The sequence below is a fragment of the Giraffa tippelskirchi genome, chromosome 3 (assembly GCF_054371585.1).
Source record: "Giraffa tippelskirchi isolate mGirTip1 chromosome 3, T2T-mGirTip1v1.2.pri, whole genome shotgun sequence".
Classification (NCBI taxonomy): Eukaryota; Metazoa; Chordata; class Mammalia; order Artiodactyla; family Giraffidae; genus Giraffa; species Giraffa tippelskirchi.
In genome coordinates this window covers 72496735-72512653 of record NC_137277.1, presented here as the reverse complement: position 1 = coordinate 72512653, position 15919 = coordinate 72496735, and the positions used below count along the sequence as shown (strand labels likewise).

Sequence of the window (15919 nt, the reverse complement as noted above, 5' to 3'; positions counted from 1 at the left end):
TCCCTGCCCTTGGCTATCTCCTGGAGTTTACTCAAACTCATGTCCATTGAGTCAATGATGCCATCCAACCATCTTGTCCTCTGTTGTCCTCTTTTCCTCCTGCCTTCAGTCTTTCCCAGCATCAGGGTCTTTTCCAATGAGTTGGCCCTTCACATTAGGTGGCCAAAGTATTGGAGCTTCAGCTTCAGCATCAGTCCTTCCAATGAATATTCAGGGTTGATTTCCTTTAGGATTGACTGGTTTGGTATCCTTGCTGTCCAAGGGACTCTTGAGTCTTCTCCAGCACCACAGTTCAAAAGTAGCAATTCTTAGGTGCTCAGCCGCCTTCATGGTCCAACTCTTGCATCCGTACATGACTCCTGGAAAAACGATAACTTTGACAATAGGGACCTTTGTTGGCAAAGTGATGTCTCTGCTTTTTTAACATGCTGTCTAGGTTTGTCATAGCTTTTCTTCCAAGAAGCAAGTGTCTTAATTTCATGGTTGCAGTCATTGTCTGAATTGATTTTGGCACCCAAGGAAATAAAGTCTGTTACTGTTTCCATTTTTTCTCATCTATTTGCTATGAAGTGATGGGACTGGGTGCCATGATCTTCGTTCTTTGAATGTTGGGTTTTCAGCCAGTTTTTTCACTCCTCTTTCACCTTCATCAATAGCTTTATAATTCCTCTTTGCTTTCTGCCATTAGGGTGGTGTCATCTGCGTATCTGAGGTTATTGATATTTCTCTGGGTGATCTTGATTCCAACTTGAGCTTCATCCAGCCTGGCATTATCTGTGATAACATGAGACTACATATTCCATATCTACCCTTATAAACAGTGTCCTATTAGATGTTATTTAAGGGTATAGACTTTCAACGACTAGTAAATAAGTCCTAGAGATCTAATGTGCAGTGTAATGATTATAGACAAGAGTATGATGTCAAACTTGTGAGAGATTAGATCTTAATTATTGCAACCACAAAAAAAGAAGTTATAATTTTGTAATGTGACAGAGTTACAGTTATTGTTACAATGATAATCATGTAATGTATGGAATCAACATGTTATATACCTTAACTTTACACAGTGTTGTGTGTCAAATATTAATATATTTCAATAAAAAATAAATTTCCATATTTCTTTAAATATATTTTTCCCTTAAAAGTCATAGTTATTTCTAGATGTATGGTCTCTTGGGGAAGAGGGCTTGAATAGAGTCCTCAAAGTTACATGTTTCACTTGTATTTAATGCAGTGTTTTATTAAGAAGTGAATGTGCCTTTTATTTTCTCATACACTCATTCTCTCTAACTTTCTTACTCACTGTGTATTCAGGGGTAATTCCAGGTTAATTCTTACAGCCGGCTCCAGGCTTTGTAAAGTGAGAGGTGGTTTGATGAAGTCCCCTAGAAGGGCCATTTTTTAGATGTCTTTTATATGACTTCCAAGAAGCCTGCTTTCTCTAACTTTGTAGCTCAGTTGTTTTCTTTAAAATAACAATTTTCTGCCTGCAGAAGTTAAGATGTTTGTTATTGATGGACTTGTGGGTGGCGTATAGAAATTCTGCTTCTGGCCCTACTTCTCTCCTTTTCAGTCAGGCTCTCTCAGTCTTGTAAACCATTTATTTCTTCCTGCTCCATTAACACAAGTTCAGGTATTAGCTTCCTGTCACTAAATCTTGTGCATAACTACTGTACTTTCATTGGATCAGTGGTTCCTCTTGCATTTTTCAGAAAGTTAATATTAGTTGACATTATAAGGAGATAATTAGTTAATATTACAAGGAGATATGATTAATCATTGTTGTTAAACAGGCTTCCATTGTGGATTGGCCTGAGTATCTTAATTAATAGGGATATGATAGAAGATCAGACTTAGTTAGGGCTTCCCTGGTGGCTCACTGGTAAAGAATCTGCCTGTAATGCAGGAGACACAGACACAGGTTCGGTCCCTGGGTCAAGAAGATCCTATGGAGAAGGGCATGGCAACTCACTCCAGTGTTCTTGCCTGGAGAATGCCACGGACATAGGACCCTGGCGTGCTACAGTCCATGGGTCGCAAAGAGTCGGACACTACTGAAGTGATTGAACAACAGCAGCAGCAGCAGGCTTAGTTATTTTTGCCAGAGTACTTTCAGCTTTATTTTAAGTTCAGAAAATCCCTGTTTTAGACCATTCTTTTTTCTTTGGACATGGGATTTGAAATTTTGCTTGTTTGACATGTTTCTAACTAGCATTAATCTTCTCTTCCTCCCTCTTTAGCTCTTAGCTGGTCTTCGTTTCAGTGTACACCAGCAATCAGAGATGGATACGTCTGTGAAATTTGATTTACAAATTCAAAGGTGTGAAAACAACTTTTTTCTGTTTATAATAACTTTTGAGGAAATAGTATTTGTTATAAAAATATTTTGCAGTATACTTAAGTATTATGGAATAGGATAGACTAAAATTTTAGTACTTAGTTATCAAATTTTAAGACCAGTATTTACATGATAAGAATAATTTTATTATTTTTGAGTTTTAAGACAAAAATAAAAGTTGAATAAAAATCATCTTCTTAGAATTAAATGCTAGTGAAAATAATTATTTTGTGCAGTTGGTCATTTCTTTATTGCTTTTCATTTGTTCACTTTTAGTTTCACTGCCTTTGCCTCTGTATGATTTTGATGATAATTATGCTCATCAAATTCAGTCCTAAATTTATTTTTTTCTTTTTCAGCTCCAATCTTTTTGATAAAGTAAGCCCGATTGTATCTTACAAAGTTGACCTTGCTGTTTTAGCTGCTGTTGAGATAAGAGGGTCAGTATGATTACCCAGTTGAGTAACATATTCTCATGATTTAAACTACTTTAAAAAGTAGTTACTTTTTTTTTACATTTTTAAAAAATTTATTTATTTTTTAATTGAAAGATAATTACTTTACAGAATTTTGTGGTTTTCTGCCAAATATCAACATGAACCAGCCATAGGTATAGATATGTCCAAGGCTTCCCTGGTGGCTCAGACAGTAAAGAATCTGTCTGCAATACGGGAGACCTGGGTTCAATCCCTGGGTTGGGAAGGATCCCCTGGAGGAGGACATGGCAACCCATTCTAGTGTTCTTGCCTGGAGAATCCCCATGGACAGAGGAGCCTGGCAGGCTACAGTGGGTCAGACACGACTGAGCAGCTAAGCACAGCACATAACGTATGTCCAAGTCTTAGGCCCCCTAACTTCTTTTAGATAGTATATGTTCCATGTTTCATGGTGATTTTACTAGAACTATAGCTTCTGCAGGAATAAGAAGGCTCTGGGTATATTCCAAAGCAAATATTTGTTTGCTAATTCTCTGATAATAAACCAGACATGGCAAAAGTAGCATAAAATAAGTTTATTGAACTTTTATGCAGAAATGTTCACCTTTTACCAATTCATCTGTTACACTGGATTCAGTAAAGAAGAGTTTGTATGTCCAGCTGTGCATGTACACGTACAAGTATAATTTTTTTTGTCTTGGGTGTTTTTTTTAAATTCTGATTTTATTCATTTGGATACTAGGTACTTTTGAAAATGAACTGACCATATCATTTTGATATTCATGGTAGGTTTTCTTTGGTCATTGTTTAGAGTCTCAAGTCCTGATCATATCTTTCTTCCGATTCCAAATTGGAAGTACAAAGAGAACCCTGAGACTGAAGAAGATGTTGGGCCAGTTGTTCAGCACATCTATGAGGTTTGCAGTTGGATTTAATTGATACCTGGTAGAGAGACAACAGAGAAAGGAACAGATAGGCTGCTTTTAAAAAACAAGTCTAAAAAACAAAAAACACATCTATGTAACTTTTATGTAAACTCTGCATAGTTTAATTTTGTACCAGAGATTTCTTAGAATTTTTTCCCCATTCTTAAGCTCATTTCCATTAGACAAGTAACTTCAAGTGGTAAAAGAAAGCTGTTTATACAAGCTGTTGTTTAAAACCGATTAGTTGTACTTGGATAAAAGGAATAGGTCGTTGAGTAAAATTTTGTTTCTGTAGGAAGAAAATTTTCTATGCCACTTATCAGTAACTTTTTCCTCTTTCGTTTGTATTTTTATCCTGACACATACTCTCCTACTCGGAGGCAGATGTTGAGTTTGATTCTTTTGCATACTAATGATCATGATGTGATATTAGAGTCTCTATGGAAACTCTGCTGTTATTCAAATGCTGTTGATTCAGGATTCCTAAAGATGATGTAGGGGAAGGATTATAGATTTTTGCCCAAAGTATTTACATTTTCTTTTCCTCATTAGCTGAGAAACAATGGTCCGAGTTCATTCAGCAAGGCAATGCTACATCTTCAGTGGCCTTACAAATACAACAATAACACTTTGTTGTACATCCTTCAATATGATATTGATGGGCCAATGAACTGCACTTCAGATATGGAGATTAACCCTTTGAGAATTAAGGTAATATGCTTCATAGCAGCTATTCATTATGCTGATGTTTTAGTTGCTTTTCTTTCTAAATCTATAAAAGAAAGGCATAAAATAAAGCAATTGTTTTAGTAATAAATCCAAATCCATTCTGCAAAAATATTTTAGGTCATAACCAGTATGCTGTGGATTAGATTGTTTATTTGTGTAATGAGTAAGGATGAATTCTATAATGTTCTGCTGAACCATTTATTTAGGTGGTGTTTAGTGAGCCTCTGGAGATATTCTTAAGTGATCCAGTTTGACTTTGGTTTCATCACATAGTGGTTTATCCACATGTGATATTATATCAAGGGTGTTTGGATGTCCAAATTTTTGTCTTTGGGGTAAGATGTAACATTTTACTCTTGGCTTTCTTGACTTGACCTAGAAGATATCATTTTATGGAATTCTATTTACTTTTAGATATAGTCCTCTCCATCCTAGCATGAATCTTTGGATAAGAAGCTGTTGCAGTTTGGAAAAAGGAGAGTTAAGAGAACAAAACAAAAAATGTATACTCTTGACACACATCACAGATGTACACTGTGAAATTTCAGACTGTTTTGTATATTTTATCAATTTCTCCTCTCACTATGCAAGGGGAGAAAATGATGGCTAGGCAGAGGTAATTTTTACCACATATTAAGGACTCGTCTTTATTTTCTGTGCTTAGTTTTGGCCATCTAGTAAGTGGTGAATTTTCTATCATACCAAAGTTTTAGTGGCTGTATTTTAATCACATGTAACAGTTTATGCCAAAATGTTTATGCAAAATATTTTCCATTGTTATTTACCACCAGTTTATTAATGTAATCCTAGATCTCAAATTCACAAACAACTGAAAAGAATGATACAATTGGTGGGCAAGGTGACCGGAACCATCTCATCACGAAGCGGGATCTCACCCTCAATGAAGGAGATGTTCACACTTTGGTAAGTGCCATTCCAACAACAAGCACTTTAAATGTTTTAAAATATGTGATTATAGAACTGATGCCAAAGAACATTTCAAAAATAACTAACAGCTGTGCTGGAAAGAGCTATATATTTTAATACCATTCACTCCTCTTACTTTCCTCTTCCTAACTGGATTAACACCACATTTTATTCAAAGGATCTATCTTTCTAGATTGCTAATAAAAATGTTTTATATTCTAACTTATTTTTCTGACTGCACTCCTTTAACTGACCTCTTTCTTGGTCTCACTCTAATCTTTGCAACTTATGTGCAGTAGTGTAGAAAAAACCCAGAAGGCCTCAACAAAAATGTGAGAATAATTAACATTATGATCATCTTTTGTTGAGTCAGCCTGTCTAATAACTATAATATTATAGAGAGGTTTGTCACTCAAGTTCTTAAAATTTAACACGTTAAAAGATGTTAAAATTTAACATCTGCAAACCATAGCTAGCAGAGCACCTGGTGTAGTGTTTATGTTCACTAGCAATCACCAGTTTCTTCCATATCTCCGAATTCCATGGTTCTTCTTAGCTCTCTTTCGGTTTAACTGCTCAGTGACTTTTGGGCACAGTTAAGCACTTCCTCCTTTATGAAACACTCCTATCTTACTTCTAGAACCCTACTCTCTTGGTTGTCCTCCTACCACAACTCTCTATACTTCTTAATCTCCATTTCTAGGCTTTTAAGGTCCAGAGAGTATTTTTAGGGCTCAGATTTCTTGCTGCTCCCCTTCCAGTCATTCATTAGATCCATGTGGTCCAGTTTTGTAAATACCAGCCACATTTCAGGTATTCATTGGCCGCGTGTGGCTAGTGGCTACCACTTAGAGAAGTGCAGGTATATCCACACTGATGATTTCTGTCACTGTAGAGGTTATATCCCACAGTTCCATGTGAGATGATCTTAATCATTCTCAGGGCTATTAAGTGCTGTTTCTGTGTAGATGACTTTGATTTATATTTCCAACCCAATCCTCTGCACTGACCTCCAGACTCTTATTATCCAACTATCTACTGGAACTCCTCTTAAATATTTAATAGGAATCTTACACTTAATGCTAAGAACATACCCTTGAGTTTTCCCAACACAAATCTTTCTGTGGTGTCCCACATTTTAGTAAATACCAACTCGTTTCTCTGTCCAAAACATGGGCATTGTGCTTGACTCTTTTCTTTCTCTCAAACGTCATGTCCAACATATCAGCAAATTCTATCATTATCTACTTTCACAACACACAGAAAGTGACCCCTTGTTGCCATCTGTATCACTGCCACGATCTAACCCAGGCCACCTTCCTCTTGCACTTGAACTATTGCCAAACCTCCAGTTAGACTCCATGTTTCTGCCCTTTTCCCCATGACAGTGTATTTGCCACAAAGAAGCCATAGTGACTCTTTAAAAACTGGTCAAGTCATGTCGCTCCCAAGGACTTCCCTATAGCTCAGACAGTAAAAAATCTCCCTGCAGTGCAGGAGACCCAGTTCGATCCCTGTGTCGGGAAGATCCCCTGGAGAAGGGAATGGCAACCCACTCCAGTATTCTTTCCTGGAGAATTCCATGGACAGAGGAGCCTGGTGGGCTACAGTCTGTGGAATCTCAAAGAGTCAGACACGACTGAGCAACTAACACTACTACTGTGTCACTCCCGTGTCTTCCCATCTAACTCAGGAGAAAACCAGAGCCTAAAAAGCCTTCGAGGCAAACGGGATCTGGGCCTTTCTGCCTTGCTGCCTGCATTTCCTCTCCTTACTCTGCTCTTCCCATTTTGGTCACCTTGCTTTTCATTGAACAGATAGCCGTAAGCCTGTTTCTACCTCCTAACTTTTAAAATTGCTCTCCCCCTAAAATGCTCTTTGCCCAACTATCTCTGTGGCTTACTCCCCCATCTCCTTCTGCTGTTCTTGAGTGGCAGATTGGACTTCCCTGACCAACCCATGTGAATTCGAAGTTACCTTCTACCTTCATCCCACTTTTGATCCTGTTCTTTCTGTCCTCGTACAGAATCACATTTTAAAATATTTACATAAAATTTGCCGTTTTACCCATTTTAAAATACACAATTTAGTAATCTCTAGTATATTCACAACATTGTACATTATCTAACTTAAAAACGTTTTCATCACTTCAAAAAGAAACACTGTGCATTAAGCAGCCACTGCCTTCTCCCCTACCACCCATCTCTGGAGACCGCTAATCTACTTTCTGGCTCTAAGGATTCGTCTGTTTTGAACATTTCCTATAAACGAAATCATATAAAATGTGGCCTTTTGTGTTTGGCTTCTTTGACTTAGCATAGTGGTTTTGAGGTTCATCATGAAGCATGCATTAGTACTTCAGTTGTTTTGTGGCTGGATAATATTCCATTCTGTGGATAATACTACATTTTGTTTATGCATTCATCAGTTGGTGAATGTTTGTGTTTCCATTTTTTGCCTGTTTTGAATAGTGCCACTGTAAACATGTACAAGATTTTGTGTGAACATATATTTTAATTTTTTTGAGAATAAATCTAGGGGTCCAATTGCTGGGTCATATGGTCATACGGCCAAACTTGATTTAACTTTTGAAGAACTGCAAAACTGTTTTTCCAAGTGGTTGTACCATTTTACATTCCCAACCAGCAGTATAAGAGGGTCCCAGTTTCTCCATATTCTTGCCTTCGCTTGCTATTGCCTTCAAAGAAGTTTTTTTTGTAGTCATCCTTATTGGAGTGAAGTAGTACCTCATTGTAGTTTTATTTGGATTTCCCTAATGCCTAATGGTGCTGAGCATTTTTTCATTTTTGTATTTTCATTTGAGGAATCTCTATTCAGACCACTTGCCCATATTTAAATTGGGTTGTTTGCTTTTTGTTGTTGAGTCGTGAAGTGTTCTAGATGCTACCCTGATCAGAGCTGTTACTGCACATGTTTGCTCTCATTCTATAAGTTGTCTTTTTACTTTCTTGATAGTATCCTTTGATGCAAAAAAGCTTTTAAATTTGAAGAAGTGCAAATTTCTCAAGTATATTTCTTTTTGTGTTGCTTATATTTTTACTGTCATATTTGAAAAGCCATTGTCTACCCCAGAGTCCTGGAGATTTACACCTAAGTTTTCTGGTTTTCTGAGTTTTGTAATCTTAGCTCTTACTTTTATATCTCTGATCCATACAGAGTTAATTTTTGTATGTGGTGTGAAATAGAAGCCCAGATTTATTCTTTTGCATGTGGTTTTCCAGTTCTTGCAACATCATTTGTTGGAAAGACCTAGCTCTTCTCTTTAAATGATCCTGACTCCCTTGTTGAAAATGAATTGACTGTGAATATATGGGTTTATTTCTTGACTCTTAATTCTGTCCCATTGATCTATACATGTATCCTAATGCCAGTATCAAAATTTTTTGATTATTGTTTTTCTGCAGTAAGTTTTGAAGTTGAGGGGTGTGAGCACCCCCGCCCAGTGTTTCTTCTGTTTCAAGAGTGTTTTGGCTGGTTGGTGGTGGTGGTGGTTTAGTTGCTAAGTTGTGTCTGACTCTTGTGACTCCATGGACTGTAGCCTGCCAGGCTCCTCTGTCCATGGGATTCTCCAGGCAAAAATACTGGAGTGGGTTGCCATTTCCTTCTCCAGGGGATCTTCCTGACTCAGGAATAGAACCCAGGTCTCCTGCATTGCAGGCAGATTCTTTACCATCTGAGCTGCAAGGAAAGCCCTGGCTAGTTGGGGTTCCTGGCAATTCCATGCGAATTTTAGGACCAGCTTGTCCATTTCTACAAAAACCCTTGTTGAAATTTTGGTAGCAATTTTGTTAGCTCTGTCTGTCACTTTGAGAGTATTGCTCTTTTGATGTTAAGCCTTTCATTTCTTGAATATGAGCTATCTTCTTTATTTCAAAAATATTTTGTAGTTTTCAGTGTACAAGTCTTAACACTTCCTTGGTTAAGTAACTTCTACATATTTTATTCTTTTTGAATTCTGTTTAAAATAGAATTTAAAAAAATTTTTCTTGTTTTTCATTGCCAGCTTATATAAAGATAATTCACATTTGTATGCTGATCTTGTGTTCTGTACCTTTTCTGTACTTGTTTATTAGCTTTAGTAGTTGTATTGTGGATTCTTTAAAGTTTTCTGTAAGTATTCTATCATCTGAATAGAGATAGTTTTACTTTTTTCTTTCTGATCTGGATACCTTTTATTTAATTTTTTTTCTTGCTTAATTGCACTGGCAAGAATCTTCTGAACAGTATAGAGTAGAAGTATCATGAATAGACATTGTCATACAGTTCCTAATCTTATGGGAAAAGCATTCATTCTTTCACCAGTAAGTATGGGATTAGCTATGGGCTTTTCGTAGATGCCTTTTATCAGGTCAGAGGAGTTTGCTTCTATTTCTAGTCATCAACTGGAGGTGTCACTTACTGGATAGCACTGTTGTGAGGTGTATGCATATAATACAGTTTATGTCTAATGCAGGTTGACCAGCACATAAAAGGTGGTGAATATTTGTTAATTCTGTCTGCCTTCAAGTTACCGTTGAAAACACCGAATGTGGCAAAGACCATCAACATGCCACTTGATTTCTACAGGTCTGACATGGAATAACTATTAAAGATTCACTCCATTTCTCTTTCTTTTCCACAAGCATGTTGTGATCTGATTTTCATGTCTTACTAAAATCACCATGCTCTGGGTTTGCCTAAAGAATGTTAAGTTATAGCTATAAAAGTAAATATTTTAATGTTATAAGGTTTATCCTTCCATAACAAATCACAGTAAAACCAATCCCTTCATAACAGGGAACATTCATAGGTTCAGCTGTTAGCCTGCTCATTTTAAACATTATTGCCGTAAGGCAAAAGAATCTAGATCTCTTTAGCTTTCATATAAAACAAGTCAAATGTCTAACTTTCATACGTTGAAGAGACAATAGAATGATCTTTCCTTTTAAGTAAGTAATTTTTTTGGCAGGGTTGTGGAATTGCTGAATGCTTGAAGATTGTCTGCCAGGTGGGACGACTAGACAGAGGAAAGAGTGCAATCCTGTATGTAAGGTCTCTACTGTGGACCGAGACCTTTATGAATGTAAGTGGGCAGAGGCGGCTTTCAGCAAATTTATCCACTTTTTCAAAGAAATAAAAAAGGCCTGACATCTAGAAAATCATCTTATTGTTATTCCCATATAGAAGGAAAACCAGAATCATTCATATTCTTTGAAGTCGTCTGCTTCATTTAATGTCATAGAGTTTCCTTATAAAAACCTTCCAATTGAGGACATCTTCAACTCCACATTGGTAAGTGATTGATTTTGGGAAATGAAATAAGTGCATTCACTTAAACACTGAAGTTGTTTTTATTTTAAATATTAGCAGTTAACTATTTTCATAATTTAAAGTAATTGAGTTATTTGAATGGGTTATAACCTAGTTTAATACTATTTTACTCCCCCATCCCAGAATTATTAAAGGTAGACCTTTTACTTGAGCGTCTTATTGTGTGTAATATACTTAACATATACTGAATTTTATGGGGGAAAATTTGGGGAATCTCTCCCCACAAAGTTAGAAAGTTGGAAATTAACTGTAGTAAGTGAGGGCATTTTATAGATCTTTAATTTGAGGATTAAAATGAAACCAATGCATCATAAAGTGGGTGGTCAGATTATTTAAAAAATCATTTCAGAGACAGTAAGAAGTTAACCTGAAGTTGAGAGTTTCATGTGTGTATATGCTATTGATGCCAGATGTGTAATGATAACTTATCATATACTAGAAAATAATGTCAGTAACATTGACTTAAAATATAGTATATATTCAGATATTTGTTGAATAACTCAGTGAACTATTTTTAAGACTCAAGAACTTTTTTTTCCCCAACAGGTTACCACAAATGTCACCTGGGGCATTCAGCCAGCACCCATGCCTGTACCTGTGTGGGTGATCATTTTAGCAGTTCTAGCAGGATTGTTGTTACTGGCTGTTTTAGTATTCGTAATGTACAGGGTAAGTGATGGACTTTGGAAGAGAGGGAGGGAGGGGAAATAGAAGAAAAGAAGAAGGGAGAGAAGAAAAAAGGGAGAGAAAAAAGGGAGGGAAAGAGGAGTCGGACCTTTAATGATGATGTATAATGAGCACTCCTTATCATTTGAAGGAAGAAAAGTTGAACTAAGTACCATTTTACATTTTCTTGGTCATATTATGGTCACTCAGAATACTTTCTGTATACTTCATTGATGTAGCAGTGATGTTAGTTTTTTTTTTTTTTCAAACTGACAGATGGGCTTTTTTAAGCGTGTACGGCCACCTCAAGAAGAACAAGAAAGGGAACAACTTCAGCCTCATGAAAATGGTGAAGGAAACTCAGAAACTTAACTGTAGTTTTTAAGTTACGCTACATCCTGATCCATTAGAAGTTCCAACTTCAGTTTAGATTTTAATTTCCTTCCTGAGGAATAAAATTCCAAGACTGTACTGCTGATGGTGCCCATTGGTATTAACCACAAAGTGAGCAATATTTGTCATCCTTTTCATTATAATTAAGTTCAGACATACATTTAATACACACCTACTGACTTGTGTTTTTAGGTATTTAAATAATAACATTTCAAGTGATAGGTCTTCAATGTACATAAGATAGTGCCTGAGTTACCACTTTATCTAAAATAGTACCTCCTACAATTACTGTTTCTGATTTTGTATGTTGGATTTTGTTTGTCGTTGTTTTTGTTGTTTTAAAGCAATCCAAATTTGGACCTTAGGATCCACATCTTTTGTGCAAATACATAATGTTAATACGTGTTACACTACACTTGAGTTTTCAAGCTAACTTCATAGCTGTATAAACTTGGATTTTAATATTACCTATATGGTAGGACTTTAAAAAAAGAAAAAAGCATGATCCCATCAAAATTCTTTCTTGTAACTGCAAAGGTACAGATTTTTGTTTTAATGTGAAAATTGAGTACATGCTATTAAACTTTTATTTATATTTTTACCCACAGTCCATTTGATCACATTTTATTTTGTATAAGTTTAAATTCTATTTCAAATCCTTTAAGTCAAGTTATACTGAAAAATTAGTTTTTCCTGGTAGCTCAACAGTAAAGAATCTGCCTGCAATGCAGGAGATGGGGGTTTCATCCCTGGGTCAAGAAGATTCCCTGGAGGAGGGCATGGCAAGCCACTCCAGTTTTGGGAGTTCTCTTGCCTGGAAAATTCCATGGATAGAGGAGCCTGGCAGGCTACGTACGGTCCATGGCATCACAAAGAGTTGGACTTGACTGAGTGACTAATGCACACACAAGTTATATTTCAAATCCTTTAAGTCAACTTACACTAAAAATTAGTTTTATAATCAAAATTGCCTCTTTTGTGTAGTTGTTTAATTTCTGCTAAACATCATGATGCTTGAAGCTATATGTAATTGGAAATCGTTTCCAAAGTGTATTCTATTGCATTAGTCTGGCTGTAGACAATACAAAAAAAAAAGCATTTAAATTAAAAGGCTATGTAGTTCTTTGACAGAGTTGCTTATTGAATAGTTTGCTCTTAGATTAGAGCAGGAGTTTTTAGTTGGGATTAATTTATTTTCCTCCTATATATGTATTTTTCCTTATATTTTCAAAACTGTTATTGAGAATGTGTCAAGATCAATGAGAAAACTTTACAGTTTATAAGAATGTGCACTCAACCTCTGAATCTCACGAGAAATGCATGGAATTAAATTCTTAAGGTAGCTCACTGGTTTACTTCTAGCAGTAGCATGATGCTACTCGCATGGATATTACCTCAGTTGAAACCAGGTGTAACATGTAAAACCAGTCTCAGCTATCATAATAACTTCTTAGAGGTTATTTTATAGGCAATTCAAGTTATTGGGAACCTTTTAAAATTTTCTTAGTTTTATTAATATAAACTACTTTTCTAGGATTTTTAAATAAAAGCTGTACAGGTGGCAAGTTGTAGTTTTTTAAGTCTGTAGGGTGATGAATCTTCTAGAAGATTATGTGAATTATTCACAGTTCCTCCAGGCCTGGGGATAACTGTTAATTATACCTATTTTTGTGTAATTACATCATGTTGTGCATTAGAGATTGAGAGTTCAATAGCTTTTTAACTACTGCCTTCATTAGGTGATGATAAATATTTCCCTTAGATAATTGAATATTTTTCCATGTTTTAAAAATAATTGAAATTTTCTTGCCATGGCTTGTGTTATAACTCCCTACACAAGTGGCTAAACTAGAATACATTCATAAAATAGAGGCATATGTAGGTGAGTTGTACAAGTTAGAACATTGACAAGACCCTGTATTTAGCTTTAGTGATTTTCAAAATTAATTGGTGTTGTAATATAGATTTTACTAGTACCTTAAGAGATCGTAGGTGGTCATATACAATAAGTATTTTTGTTACCAATAAACTTAAAGTTTTTTAAGTAAAAATTTTTTATCATAGGGCCTGCCACCAGACAGTTGCTAAGTTGGTCTAGAACAGCATTTACCTCACCTGTTTTCCCATCTAGTAGCAGTCATTCCTGAAAAATATCTGTTGGATAGAAAGTCACTCTTTGAAAAAGTTAAATGTTACCATTTGCTTTTGCACAATCTGTTCCTTTTATGGCCTCTTCTCTCAAGATATAACCTTTTATGAGAGATTGAAGGAGGAGCCAAGATGGCTTAGTTGGGAGAGCATTAGACTGGAGGAGACTGAAGGGTCATGTAATGAAAATTAACATGTTTTAAATTGCTCTTATGAACTGTAGTTTAAAGCAATAGTATTTTCTTTAAAAAAAAAAAAAAAAAGAAAATTTTATCTCTACAAAAATATGGTAGTCTAGTCTTTGAAGACTAAAAACCTAGTCTTTGAAGAAAATATTTGGCAAAATGTTGGGATTAAAGTAATGTGAATGTTTTGGTTAAAATGTCAAAAAATAATCACTGCTGTATTTGTGATTTATTGAGCACTGAAATCTGTTTTGACTGTAAAATTCTTATAATCTGATTCAATTTAAGAAATCACATATCATTGGAGTTGGGAATATTTAAAACATTTGATATTGGTAAGAAATTGATTATGTTGTTGATTTCTTATGTAGGCATTTATTTAAGACTTAATATTTTGAGAAACATTTGTGTGAGGGATGCTCTTTCCTTTTTTTCCCTTTACCTTTCTGTTGTAATTAGTGATTATTGTAATTCTGATTGAGTTCTTAATACTGAGTTGTAAAACAGTTAATCAAAATATTAGTGCCACAATTCTCCCTGTTTTGAAGCTAATTATTCATAGTAAATTCTCATTAATACTTTTTTATATAAAGAGAAAATTCAAGTGTTAGAGGCTAAACTGACTTCTTTAAGAGGATGTGAAAGATTTCTGATAGTGAATCATAACCCTAAGAGAGATTTATGTGGCAGAAGTGTAGTGTATAATAAGATCAGCGGGTTTTTTATAAGGCATACAGTCTGTAAATTGATAGATGTTCCTGTGTTACAGAATGTAGTGTTGAGCTTGCAAAGAATAAGCCATTCTTGGAATATTTGTGTACAACTGTTGCTTATCTCGGTATCACTGTGTTAGTGCTCTTAGATAGCTTACATATGTGATAGTTTGATTAATAAGAAAAAATACAAAATTTGAAAATTGAATATAAGATCAAAAATAGCAAATGAAATGATGTAATGCTCAGTGTTGTAGAGAGTATTTCTTTTAACTTGTTGGTAGGCTAGTTTGGACAATGAACGTATGAACATGTAGCATGCATGTATGCTTGTATTTCGTTGTAATTTCTCATACATAATGAATTTCTTGGCAGAGGTACTGAATCTTTGATTTTTTTGTCATCATTCTTCTCAAGTGCAATATAACAATGTAACCAAACCTAGATATTTCAAAGTCTAATTTAGTAAACCTAATCTAAAAGAATTTATTAGTATTTTTGTTAGCAGGAAGGAGGGATTCTGAGATGGATATACAAATGAAGTTATTTACCCCTAAAAGGTCCTTTTACCCTTTATTCATTCTACATTTTACTTCAGGCTGGACATGAACTGTTCCCTGCTAGTTTTGAAACACTTTGCAGTATCTTAAAGTTACTTGGAAGTTGTGTATATCAATTAATTTCCTACCTAGGTAACATAGAAAGTCATTTTCTTTATTTAGCTCTCTTGTGATCACCCACATTGGGTGAGGCATAAAATGAGTGTGTTCTAAAATTTATGATTTGCTAACATGATTTGAGTTAGTGAAAACTGGTACAGTGTTCTTCTTATTAGTTTCCAATGTGTAATTTGTGTCTGTTCAATAAACTTGAGCATGTGGTGCCACTTTTGTGCATGGATGTTCTATTTTCCTTCTATGATGTTGTTTTTTTAATCACAGGAGCCAGCAACAATGCACTAAAAGGATGACCTCAAAGAGGTGGCACATCTCTTTAAAAGTCCCAATTCTTAGGAGTGTTAGTTGGGAGGTGGAGGTTGACTTATATACACTAGTAATACTGTATATAAAATAGATAACTAATGAGAACCTGCTGTATCGCTCAAGGAACTCTGCTCAGTGCT

The 15919-nt window shown here is 35.4% G+C and overlaps 1 protein-coding gene across 8 annotated transcripts in view; it reads left to right on the top strand.

Moving 5' to 3' along the window:
* ITGAV (integrin subunit alpha V) overlaps positions 1-15682 on the top strand; it is a 133842-nt gene extending 118160 nt beyond the window's left edge. For 7 of the 8 annotated variants that reach the window (XM_081581057.1, XM_081581058.1, XM_081581054.1 and 4 more), the window contains 9 exons: positions 2244-2323; positions 2701-2781; positions 3590-3695; positions 4257-4415; positions 5244-5357; positions 10330-10443; positions 10545-10652; positions 11238-11360; positions 11634-15682. In XM_081581057.1, coding sequence (XP_081437183.1) covers positions 2244-2323; positions 2701-2781; positions 3590-3695; positions 4257-4415; positions 5244-5357; positions 10330-10443; positions 10545-10652; positions 11238-11360; positions 11634-11729 — 981 coding nt within the window. In that variant the 3' untranslated portion in view covers positions 11730-15682. Of the gene's footprint in view, positions 1-2243; positions 2324-2700; positions 2782-3589; positions 3696-4256; positions 4416-5243; positions 5358-10329; positions 10444-10544; positions 10683-11210; positions 11361-11633 lie in introns of all 8 variants that reach the window. The other variant, XR_014079817.1, reaches the window with a different exon arrangement.
* Positions 15683-15919: the final 237 nt, after the last annotated feature.